The sequence below is a fragment of the Cynoglossus semilaevis genome, chromosome 16 (assembly GCF_000523025.1).
Source record: "Cynoglossus semilaevis isolate Cse_v1.0 chromosome 16, Cse_v1.0, whole genome shotgun sequence".
NCBI classification, from domain to species: Eukaryota; Metazoa; Chordata; class Actinopteri; order Pleuronectiformes; family Cynoglossidae; genus Cynoglossus; species Cynoglossus semilaevis.
This window is the reverse complement of record NC_024322.1, coordinates 1,495,272-1,508,227: the sequence shown is the minus strand read 5'-3', so window position 1 is coordinate 1,508,227 and position 12,956 is coordinate 1,495,272. Positions and strand designations below refer to the sequence as shown.

At 40.6% G+C, this 12,956-nt stretch overlaps 1 protein-coding gene across 1 annotated transcript in view; it reads right to left on the bottom strand.

Moving 5' to 3' along the window:
- The window catches only part of vwa8 (von Willebrand factor A domain containing 8), a 29,991-nt gene that overhangs the window by 8,305 nt on the left and 8,730 nt on the right, over nucleotides 1–12,956 (bottom strand). Inside the window, exons 14-27 of the mRNA XM_017039635.2 lie at nucleotides 12,497–12,648; nucleotides 9,399–9,507; nucleotides 9,145–9,283; nucleotides 8,619–8,806; nucleotides 7,878–7,997; nucleotides 7,718–7,782; nucleotides 7,505–7,630; nucleotides 6,365–6,474; nucleotides 5,945–6,096; nucleotides 5,137–5,305; nucleotides 4,967–5,048; nucleotides 3,865–4,069; nucleotides 383–491; nucleotides 123–279 (exon numbers count right to left, since the gene is read on the bottom strand). Coding sequence (XP_016895124.1) covers nucleotides 123–279; nucleotides 383–491; nucleotides 3,865–4,069; nucleotides 4,967–5,048; nucleotides 5,137–5,305; nucleotides 5,945–6,096; nucleotides 6,365–6,474; nucleotides 7,505–7,630; nucleotides 7,718–7,782; nucleotides 7,878–7,997; nucleotides 8,619–8,806; nucleotides 9,145–9,283; nucleotides 9,399–9,507; nucleotides 12,497–12,648 — 1,883 coding nt within the window. The remainder of the gene's footprint in view (nucleotides 1–122; nucleotides 280–382; nucleotides 492–3,864; nucleotides 4,070–4,966; nucleotides 5,049–5,136; nucleotides 5,306–5,944; nucleotides 6,097–6,364; nucleotides 6,475–7,504; nucleotides 7,631–7,717; nucleotides 7,783–7,877; nucleotides 7,998–8,618; nucleotides 8,807–9,144; nucleotides 9,284–9,398; nucleotides 9,508–12,496; nucleotides 12,649–12,956) is intronic.

The window sequence follows — 12,956 nt, the reverse complement described above, 5'->3', positions numbered from 1 at the left end:
CGAGGACGACGTAAACCGAGGACGACGCAAACCGAGGACCTCCCTGAAAAAAATCCTGTCACCAGATACAGGACCATCCGACGTTACTGAACCTGTCGACTTCCACGTCTGACTCCACCCACCTTTCTTTAAAGGCCTTTTCTCCCATCTCTCTGGCGGCTCGCTTGACTTCCTCAGGGACCGCGTCCTTCTCAGCCTGGGACACCTGGTACACCTTGTGTCCGGCGTCCAGACGATACGGACCGCCCTTGCCACCCAGGCCCGCCGTGTCTCTGCCACCTGGGGACGATGAAAACAAAATTCAACTAAAATGCGTCACGTGCATGTGTTGCAATGGAAGAACACGACCATCGGCATTTTAGCTAAAAAACCAAGACATCACCTGTTCCCCCTGCCCACTGGTTCCCCCCGACATGAGGGTCGTTGTTGGGATCAACCTTGCCGTGTTTCGGAGCAGTCACGTCCAGATCACTGTCTCGCTGGATGGTGATCTTTAACAGAGGAAGGTACGACTTTAGGAACAGTTACGGAAAAGTCGGACAAATAAGAAGTTCTCTGAGTGTAAAATGTAAAACGTAACAGCAGATGCGGTACCCGAGGTTGGTGGTTCCTCTGGGAATCGAACGCAGGATTCTCTGCTTCGTGCTTGAATAGCAGGCGTGCTAACCACACCACTATCGAAGCGGTCATTTTCACTAAGTTACGGCAGAAAATCAGTGACTTTACGCCACGGGAACGCACAGGAAGTGCTCATGTATTGCTGCCCCTGGTGGTCAGTTTGTGTCAGTGAGGTACATTTTAACCCTTTCATGCATGACGTCACTACAGTGGACAGCTATGAAAATTTTTGTCATTTTCTATGATAAGAATAGGTTTTGATGGCAGTGTTGCATATAAGCCTCTACAGTGGACGCCGGAGAATCACCCAACACTGCCATACAGTGGTCAGCCTTTGCAACTGCAGAATAATTGTGTCAACATTCAAAAAGAAAATTTGGTGTATAAAAACAGAACCAAATCAGTTCTTATTTTTATGTCTAAAAACACGTAAACACACACCATATGTATTAAGTGAAAGAGGCAGAAGTGAGCCTCCAACTGTAGTGAGCTGTCAAGTGAATCGGATGACTGCGATGACGCCACTCAGCCCTAAATGTAGCTAACCTGAGTCTCCAAAGAGCTGTCTGTCATATCTCTGAGCCGAAGAGTCAAAAGTCACCCTGACGCAATAACAGGGGCTCACTCCGGAACATGTGACCGGGCTCTCGTTACACGCTAGTCTATACATGCCTGTGCGTGACCATCGTACAGACGACATGCAACCAAAAAAAAAACAGAATCTCCACAAAAGAATTCTCTGTTGCAGCAAAGCATGATGGGTAAAGGAGCTGGGACATCTACTAGTTGTGTTTTTTAGCTACAATTTTGCCTATTTTTTTATTCGTATAATTACTAAATATTTACGACTACTAGTTGTGTTTTTGTTTTGAAAAATTTGATATTGCATATTTTGTAAATTTTTGCTCATTTTATTAACGTTAGTCGTAATTTTAAGCTTCAGAGGAAGTTTAATTATTGTTTTTTTTTTGTTTTAGCTTAATGTTCTGGCTAATTTAGCTTTAAGCTATCCCAAAGGAATTTAGAAGAAGTGTTATGATATTTTTCTATACTGTATTTATACATGTATGTATACATGTTTTTATATAAATATATTGATTATTTATTTTTCTTTACCTTTTGGCATATGTGCCTGATCGATTTTCTTTACAAACAATTCAACCTAACACTATGTTTTAAAAGCAAGGCTGACATTAGCACGGCTCGCTAATTTAGATATTTATTATATTGGTGTTGAAAGCACAAGTCCTGTCCTTTGAAATTTCATTTTGCTGACAACTGCGCCTCGTAAAAAAAAGTCCAGTTCTAAGGTATCGTCTCCGGTGAACTCCGTCTGGTTCCTGTAATCCAGTCCTGTCAGTGCTCTGAATATAGATTAACGGCTCACCCGTGGGTGACAGTGGGGCACATGAAGGTAAAAGGACTCCATCCATTCTCATAGCTGTGACTACTGGGACTAATGAGCTCATACCGTTAGCATTTCCGGCTCAGATGAAAACCTTCGAAACCCGATTGATTATCGCGGTTTTTTTTTTTTTTTACCCAACTATATGTTGTTTTCTCCGCATAGAAACGCATATTTTTTAGCAGCCATTTATGAGGATAAATGAAATACATTTTATTTAATCGTGGACCATAAAGATCATGGACCTCCTCCTATATATATATATATATATTGTTTATACATATATTGGGACATATATTTGATATATGTAATATATAAAATAAAAAATAAATATAAATATAAATATAAATATAAATATAAATATAAATATAAATATAAATATATAAAATATATTTATATATTTACATATATTTATTTAGTGGTGAAAATAGACCTGAATTTTGTGAAACAGCAGAAGTTGTAGATTTTATCAAGTGAGACTGTTTCTACCCGGGCGTCTTAGCTAAACATGACGGTTCCTTTGATTTTAATATATGTTTGCAGAGTCGCAAAAAAGTCGCATGTGTAACCGTGCACATGTGAACGGTTCATCTCACACCGAGCTGCTCTGTGTCAACACTCGCGCAGATGCATACAGACGCAGGTATGTTCCGCTAACAGTGAGACCACTGTTGGGTTAACGCACAGAACACACACTGTACTGCAGGTGTGTGTGAGATGGACATAGAGATGGATTCAGAGGAATTACTTTGTGCTAGCCAGCTCTGGTCATTTTAATGCGCCAGTTATATTAATTATGTTCAGGCGTGTTTGCCATTGAAAACCACATGTGCACATACCACCCTGAGCATTAATGGAGAGCTGTTGACAGACCTTCATAGATTAAAGGTTATATACATCAAGGATACCAACGCAAAAAAACAACAAAAAAAACCATAGATTAAAATAACATTAAAAACATGAATATCAACCACCCTGGAACCAAAAGCCTCCAAAGTAAATGAACGTCTGACGTCTGACCTTTCATTTTCTCATATATAAAGAATGCATGAAGTCAAACATGACTGAAGAATTTCAAACGCATTGTATTCACTTTCTGAACACTAAACAACCTTTGATTTAACTCCAAAGCAGCAGTGAACAACACCGTGAGACTGATCCCTCCCAACGCGTTCCACGTTCACTCGAGGAGTTCAAAGAACGTTATCCGTTTTCCCCCAAAAGTGCGTAGCATAAGAGATCTACAGATATGCCCCCGTCCTACATCTGGACGTTTCTTTTTCACAGGATTCCTCTGTTCGTGTCCGTGTGTGAGTGTGTATGTAGGTTGATTAACAAAGGAGCCTCAGTGTGTTCTGCTCTGAATGTTCCGACCGGGGGTCAGTCGGCAGTGTCACCATGTCAAAATGTCAGTCCACTAATAAACAGCTGCCTTGGACTGAGCCGGGTCAAAATATGCATCAGAGTGCTAGAGGATTTCGGAGGGGTTGGAAATGTGAATTCTTCTTGTGGTGAAATGTTTTTTTTCAGAATTGAATCATTTTCCCGAAGAGAAAAAAAAAAACAGAAAATATTTTAAAAAACTTTTCAGGATAAGAAAATGATCAAAGTCAGTAAAAAGTCAGTAAAAAGTCAGTCAACTCCCATGTAGTACATTATTTAATGCAACATCGCCCCCTAGTGGTGATGGGATGAGTTGCAGGTTCGTCTCTTTTAATATTCTCAACATTCTGCCGCCATGATTCTAAACTGGGCAGATTCTTCTTCATCCTCCAGGTGATGCTGTAAACACATTTTAAAACACATGTCAAGTTGGGTTTTTTTGGGGGGGGTTATCAGACCTGTAATGGCCTGCCGTCCTCTGTCCCAATCATGTTTCTCCACTCCATCAGGGAACGCTGTAGATTGTCCAGCCCGGTCTCCCACACACGGACGTAGCCTCCCATATCCACTGTGACCACGCCCCCGGAGCCCAGAGGAGCCAGTAAGACATTAGTCTCTGACACCTTGGATAACCACTTAGTGTACGGGGACACCCTCATTGACCTGCAGGTAAGAGTTGCGTAGAAACCTTTAAAACCCAGTCCTTGGATGAGACTTTTTTGACTTATTCAAACTGTTTAAATGACCAGGCTAAAGTGATCTGAAAACGTATTCAATATATATGTACTCATAAACTGAACGTACTTTATAAACACATTATATGTTGGGCTACTGATTAAATGTATGTAGCTATGTGCTACACAGTACGATTCGATTCTTACAGTATATGGTCACTACTACACTACAGAATGTATGTATGTACAGTATATACATAGAAATATTTTTATATATACATAGACAGAATATTTAATTATTTTTAATTCATTAATTTATATATGCATAAATATGTATAAATATATATTATTTATTTTTTTATTTTTTTTATTTTTTTCATTTTAATTTCTCATGGTCTACCGCAGCCTTCTTAACCCTTTGATGCATGACCCATGATATACTGAGTTAAAAAAAATGTTACTAAGTGTTTTTACGTGTTTGTAGACATAAAAATAAGAACTGGTTTGGTTCTGTTTTTATACACCAATTTTTTTTTTTTTGAATGTTGACACAATTATTCTGCAGTTGCAAAGGCTGACCACTGTATGGCAGTGTTGGGTGATTCTCAGGCGTCCACTGTAGAGGCTTATATGCAACACTGCCATCAAAACCTATTCTTATCATAGAAAATGACATTTTCATAGCTGTAGTGACCGTCATGCATGAAAGGGTTAAACTACTGGTTTTACTTATATTTTTACTTAGATTTTTTTTTCATAGTTCGATGGATTACAACATTAACATGAAATAATTGGTCAATGCCTCGAAAAATAAAAAAAAGTACATGTTGAGAGAAAAAAAATAAAAAAAATAACCGTCAGATGATCAGAGGCAGGATGAGCTTACCTGGGGACGGGAATGTATCTGACTTTTTTGGAGTTGAGATCTGTGACCTCCAGATAACCTGCTGCCATTGGAGGAGTAACGTCTGTGGGTTGACATAAAACGAACAACATATTAGAAGTATACCCTTTGCTGTTAGCTCAATTGTTTACCAAAGGAATTCAAACTCCTACCTTTAGGGTAAATCTCCTTCAAAGGTACATCGGCAGGGGGCAGCACTCTAACCACCTGATTGGCCGAGAGCAGACTGATGCAGTTCTGTCGTTTGGCCACCGATCTGGACCGACTGTTCATCGCCGAGAGATCAACGGGTCTCTTACAGCTGTAAACTTCATTTTCAGACTGGGCAAAAACAGAACAAGAAACGTACGTATAACTGTGATGCTAACAGAACTCTTCTATATATTAGCACATAATTGCTAACAGTTGGACAAACCAAACAGCCAAATCATAAAAAGTAACCTCAGCAGATCCCTTAGAAAATGTTAGCCCAAAGCTAGGCTAGTGAAAAGATGGCTAAAAATGTAGATCCAACTCAAGGCCCGGGGGCCAAATGTAGCCCGCCGTGTCATTTTGTATGGTCCACAAGAACGCCCGCCGTGTCATTTTGTATGGTCCACCAGAACATAAAAAGCATTTTAAAAAGTCCATGTAGCAGAGTTTCTTAACCTGATAATTTTTTTTATTACACAGAGCAATGAAGAATATTTGTAACCTATAAAAATAATAATCAACTGCAGAAACATTTCTTAATACAATATGGAGTAGTTACATCCATATAGTCTTCTATTTACAACCGGCCCTTCAAGGGGAACTGTACTGCTGACGTGGCCCCCTGGTGGAAATGAGTTTGACACCCCTGAAGTAGACCATAGATCCATCAGAAGAATAACTGAAAATAAGCTAAAATCCAACAAATATCAAATGTTACCTAGCGCTAGCTAAAATCCCCTGTGACATTTGCCTATTTTTAAAACTCACGATGAGATCTGGAAATCCCACCACCACTTGAGCGTAGCAGCCGGTGTCGGCCATGATCCTATTGGGCGACACAATCTTCTGGTCCAGCGCTGCGCTGAGATTCTCGTTAGGAAGTTGACCACATGACACCATGTGCGGTACGAACACTTCAGCTGGTGTCGAGAAGATGTGCATAGGTTAACATTCAAATGTTTACCTTTGAAATGTCCAACACGGGAAAGTTCAATAAGGCTAAATGGGTTTTGTGGATTTGGGCTATGAAATATAAATGTAAACTGACGATACTGTCACAAAATAAGACACCGATAAGAGCCATGGTGGATCAACAAACTACGGGAGTCAAACCCAGGACGTCTGGGTGAAAACTAGGAATGCTAACCGCTAGACCATATGGGACCCTGCCCTTATTAGCTAATGTACCAGAAGCCACTCCATATCCTTTGCTGACTGACTCCTCGTCGATGGCATGGAGCTGACACACCTCGGAGTCTCCAGGTGCCATTTGCAATGGTTTTGTCAGGAGGAACTTCCTGTTCCAAAAGAAAAAAAACAAAATGTCCGTTGTTACACATATGGTACACATATGGCTCGATCCGATATCCAGGATCGGTATCGGGCCCCATCTTCTAAACACACCGCTGAGGAAAGGTACATCATATACCCAATAAATGTGGGTAGAAAATTATATTTAACTAGGACAAGTATGAGGCAACCAATGAAATTTCGAAAAAAAAATCCAGTATCACAAATATTACAAAAACACCATAAAAGTAAGTCAAAAGCTAATCTACTCTAAAAAGTACATTACTGTGTACATTAGACGCATAAATATTTTTTGTTTGTACTCTGACGATGCCATTCGAGCCTCTATAACACGTACATCCTTAAGATTGTTGCATCGATGCCATTCGAGCCTCTATAACACGTACTGTACATCCTTAAGATTGTTGCATCTTATTTATTAAAGAACTGACTTTGTGTCAACATTTATTTTTTGTTATGTAGTTTTTCTGAGTGAGAGTAATGCTAAGGACAATTAAAATATATTTAAAAAAATTATAAAATGATATACTTGAAAACGATTCGTTGAAACATAAGCATATGCTATATGCTATGCTATAGCTAATCTGACAAAACAAAGAAACAGTCTGCAGATAATGGAATTTATATAAAACAACAAAAGTGCGCGTCTATATTCTTACTCCTTTTAGAATTCCAATTGATTCGTTTTATCTTCGTTGCTGGCATTCACTTAATAATCATTTAATAAAGTATTTTCCTGTCTCCAATTAACATAAAATTGTTAACTTATTTGTTTTGAAACTTTATTTGTGACAAAAACAGTTGCATCATCTGCAAAAAGCAGTGGCGAAGTAAATGTAGATACAGCTGCAAAGTCATTTAAATGAACAGTAACAGCCCTAGAATAGATCCCTGTGGAACTCCACACTGTATAAAATCTTTATTTTATTTTTTTTTAGATTTATAACTTCTTTTTTTTTTTTAAATCTAAAACATAATCTTCCAACAAAATGTAAAAAAAAAAGCCTGTCATCTCACCTGTTGGTGTCGCTCTCTAGCAGTAACCAACGATCTTCTGCTACCAGAAACACAGACTTGAGGTTGATGGGCACTGAGATAGAGTGAACCCTGCCCTCCAGCACATCCAGGACCTCCAGCTTGTTCCTACAAACACGAGCACCATGTTTGACTTATTCAAGTTATGCTAACGGTGACATTAACACTCAGGACCAGCACTTCGGGATCTCGTACCCGTTCTCTTTGTGGAACAGGAGCCAGTTTTTGTGTGCAAATTCTGTGCACATTTTATATCCTCCCTGTACAAAAAAAAAGAAAAAGTTTTTTTTAACAATCAAACATCGTATAAATGATAGGATTAAAAAAAAAAAATCTAGGTTCTGAGTCCTCTGACTTGTTGCTCTTTGCTGCTCCACCAGTTGGATATTCCGCTTACAGGTTGATCACTGTCGGGGGACAACGCCAGTCTACGGACAGCACCACTTCCCAGGTCCAGATGCAGCACAGTGTTACTCTGGACAACAACGGGAATTTAGAAATCGGTGGTGTAAACTTCTAAAAAAACCATGGAAACGTGAAAAGCTTCAATGAATCTAATACAAACTTCTGTATTTTTTGGACTAAAAGTCGCACATTTTTTCATCCTTTGGCTGGGTTTACGACTTATATATTAATATATATAATTTCACATGTTTTTTTCACACTGACCGCCGCTAGAGGGCACTATAGGCTTGTTTACTAGTATCTGCTACTCCTGTACTAATGAAAATTTACATATTCAGTATTTTTACACTGACAGCCACTAGAGGGCACTCTAGACCTGTGTACTAGTATCTGCTACTCCTGTACTAATGAAAATGTACACGTTCGTTATTTTCACAATACCAGCCACTAGAGGGCAATATAGGCTTCCCCCCGTTCTTTTTTTCCAAAACCCCAGCCACTAGAGGGCACTATAGGCTTGTGTACCAGTATCTGCTACTCTGGTAGCACTGAAAATGTACATGTTTGTTATTTTCACACTGACAACCACTAGAGGGCTCGTGTACCAGTATCTACTACTGTATTACTCCTGTGAGTCACACTGCTTGACCGCAGTGTTGTGTGTGTTTTCATGAATATGTATGTATGTCACCTGCTCCTCTTGGAGGACCACCTGTCCCTCCAGTGGACCTCCCAGCACCGCAATAGTGACAAACGGCTGCCAGACGCCGCTGATGGTTCTGGGGAAGACGTCGTATAGGTCCATGTAGTTGATGGTGTCACCACGCTCCTTCATGGAGAACAGGGAGACCGGGTTACAGGTGGCCACATACACGACATCTACAAAAACATAAAGACAAAAAAAAAAAGGGGTTTTATTTAACATTTAAATCTGTGGATTTGACAATGGATAAAATGCATAATAAATTAAATAATAAATATTCCACCTTCCACCACATTTTCAGCTAAAAGTATCTTAACTCCTATAGAGGAAAATCAGAGATTTAATCTCACAGCCCGTAGATATTGATCCAACGTTGACTCTCTGTCAATGAGTCTTCAGTACCTCAGTAACACAAACTGACCACAAGAGGCAGCAGCAGACCAGTGACTCCTGTGAGTCTCTCAATGGACCCCAGCTCGGGAAAAGTGAAGCGCAGCTGTCTGTGTGTTTTTACCGTCTTTGGTGGCGACATCACAGATGATGTTGACCTCATTCAGAGGGATCTGCCAATGGGATTTCTCCTCAGTGAAGCTCAGCGCTCTGCTCTCTTGTCTGTTGCAAGGGTAACTCTGAACACGCAAGAACACAGGGCCCTGCAGACACAGAGAGAGAGAAAGAAAAAACAACAACATTTATGCAAATATGAGCATCCAAACAGGAGTAAAGAGTAAAAGAATAAGAGTAAAATCTCTTCAGGATTTCCATTACCTTAACATCTATAGGTCTGGTTTCAGTGGGACACAGCAGCTTACGACGGACATCGCCGCTCTGGTTCATCTTCCAGTATCCCGTCATCGTCACTTGAGGCAGTGGAAATCTGGGCAAAAACAAGGTCAAAGTAAGAAAAACAAACACGCAAGACGAGGATATAAGCTAAAACAATAAGGATCTGTTTATTCTCCAGTTAAGGAGAAAGTGTGGTTGACAAAACAATATTACTTTTTTTTTTTTTTTTTTTAATATTCCAAAATAAATCGAAATGCGGTACATCTGATCAGCTGAATGTGTTTTGTGTCCCAGGTTTATTTCAATGAAGGGTCAGGAGCAGATAGATGGAGCGTTCATGTGGACTAAGATAAATGACATGTCAAAGCTAGCATAAAGGCTAAAATGCTAACATGCTTTTATCATTTTCCTACGCCATCTATTGGGGAAATATGGGTATTGCAGGGAAAAGAAAGAAGTATAATGATAATAAATTACATAATTTGGAAAAGTTTAGCGGGTCGGATTCAAAAGCTGACCGAGCCGAATCCGGTCCCCGGGCCTTAGTTTGCCCATGCCTGTACTTGGGTAATTCTCAGAACCTGTTTACATCACCATCTCATGCAAGTGGTAAACAGAGCATCAGCTGTTCTCCAAACTTAGCCGCTCACAAGTGGTTTTCTCTGAAGCTCACGTTGAACAGTTTATACTGAACGCCTTGTTTTCACCTACAAACAGCTTGTTTACAGTAAATCCTCCCGAACGCCGACACACCGACACAAACACGTCTCCTCTTCCCTTTTTCTGTTCCTTGTACTGTCTGCATTCACGGAATCGCTGCTGCTCCTCCTCCTAGAGGAATAATCTTGGTTCGCAGCCACGTCATTTTATATCACCTGCAGCCAATCAGACGACGGCTGGGGTACAGCAATGACTCACGAGAGAGCACTAAACATCTGTGGATATATGGAGCGGCCGCTCTTTCATCGTCAGGACGTTGATTTCCAACAGAAACGGAAACCAGGGTGTCAAACTCGAATGAGTCTCAGGGCTAATGCGGTGTTTGATAATCTATACAAAATCCCAGATATTTGAGAAGAAAGTACAGTAAATAGTGGACAGAAGTACAGTGCAAACTAGCTAGTACAAATCTATTTTTGATTGAACAAGTAAAACAACAAATGGAAATATTAACAAAAATGGAAGATTATTTCAAAATCTATGACGTCATGGGCCAGATTAGCAGGGTTTAATGGCATGAAGTAGCCCCCCGGGCCGTTAGTTGGGAACCACTGACGTATAGAAAACCGATATCTGTAATAGAACTGATACTTCTGGACAGAAATCCACTGACAAACGTAACAATTTAAGCTGGCGGGGAACCAGGAGCTCACTGTCCTCTGCTGCCTTTTGCGAGCATTTTGTGTCACTAGAAAATGTAAATACTGTAAAGGATTTTTCTGACGTTAAACTATATTTCTTAACTTCTATATATAGAGAAGAGATTCTATCGGAAACACCAGACAAAACAAAGGAAAATACTTGTTTCTACTCTGCATTTGCTTGTTTCCACCAAGAGCGTATTACACGTAAACGTAATAAAATGAAAGCACAGGAGACTGGAGAAACAAATATTTTCCTTTATTTAGACTTATTGAGTGTTACATGATAAAAACCAAGCTGAGGTCAATTCAAATTCAATCGTTCTTCCCTTTTATGAAAAAGGTGAGCTAATATGCGAGTGACTACTTCACAGAAGCCTCAAAGATTATCAATCCAGACTAGAACCAGATGCGGGTCTTATGGGAAACAGTCCCAACGCGGCCATGTTTTCAGAGTTGACTTTGTTTCCGATGGAAAGTCATCGTCAACATGCTATGGCTATGGAGGATCTCAGTCGTCCAGGTCATCTTATCCAGTGGGAGTACATCAAGGGCAACCTGACTGTCTTTTCTTGAAGACGTTTCACTTTATCTTCATCCAAGAGTCTTCTTCAGTTCCTATCCACTTCTGGAAAATTCTGGTATTCAACCTGAAACGGGGGGTCATTTAAGGAGGTGACCACACCCAATTTCAAAGGGAGAAGGTTGCGATGGTATCTTTTTTTCGTCCTTGAGATGTAAGTTAACAGCTGAAGAGCTGGCTCTCCTGTGTTGTTCCTGGCACCTGTACAGGCTGGCTGTTTGCAGTGAGGACTGTTCCGACCTCTACGTTGGGGAGACACTACTTTCGAGGATACGTATCCTTGCCAGAGAAGGCAGATGGTTTGAACGAGGAGTAAAAGAAGCCATCTACGTCAAACTTAACTTAACAGAAGAGGTGGATTAAAACAGCCTTGAGTTTGACACGTATGATCTAAGGTCAAACTCAAGGCCCGGGGGTCCAAATGCGGCCCGCCAAGCCGTTCTGTGTGGCCCGCGGGAGCTTAAAAAGCATTAAGTACAGTCCAGGCAGCAGAGTTTCTTAATTCAAATAATCAAATAATAATCAACTGCAGAAACATCTTTTAGTCTGTTATGGACTAGTTACATCTATACCAGCGGTCCCCAACCTTTTTTTGTTCCAATGACTGGTCAGACCAAATGACCTATGGACTAGTACTGGTCCACGAACCAGGGGTTGGGGACCCCTGATCTATACAGTCTTCCATTTACAACCGGACCGGAGTCGTATTCGGTGGCTCTGTTAAACGTTGAAGTTTCTTGCGCCAGGTCCGTGTGAATGGAATTGATTGTGGACACCACCTACAAAGACTCCCCGAGGCTCAATACCAGACCCTCGGATGAGAAGTGGTACGTCTTCATGAAACTATATCAGTCCAGTTGCCCTTAATGTAACTGCTTTAGATGAGATGGAACTATGTATTTCTTTCAACCATACCGTCGGTTAACTCTTACCCTAATGACCCAAAAGACCATAAGGAAAAATATGTATTGCACATGTGAGTTGTTCATTTGCTGTTGCAGAAACGACCACAAGAGGCAGCAGCAGACCAGTAGCTCCAGCGTCCTAGTGAGTTCAAATGATTTTCTGAACATTTGTTTAAACTATTTTGTGTGTATATGTGTGTGTGTGTGTGTCCCATCATCCTAGTATCTTACTCCTTTGCCAGGTTGACAGACGTGGGCTTGGCCCCAATGGGAATCCCGTGCTTGTGAAGGGCCTCGATCAGAACCTCTCTCACATTTTTGTTGTACGAGTCAAAGTCAAAGACGTTCCGCACTACGTTGGCCAATCCCTCGTTGGGGAATCTCTGCGGAATGACAGCGAGAAGGAACGGTCAAAACAAGGAAGTGCGTGACTCCAGCACGGACCTACAACCGCAAAGAGTACCTGTGTCGTATCAACTTTTTATACTTTATACAGTATTTCAAACTCTTTATACAGTATTTCATGATGGTCTTGATACAATGACATACACCTGAACATGACATGAAGGGGAAAGAAAAGAGTTCATGGAGACCGAGATGTATGATAAGATCCAGATAAATTCTGGATGGATGGACAGATGGATAGATGGATGGATGGACAGATGGATAGATGGATGGATGGACAGATGGA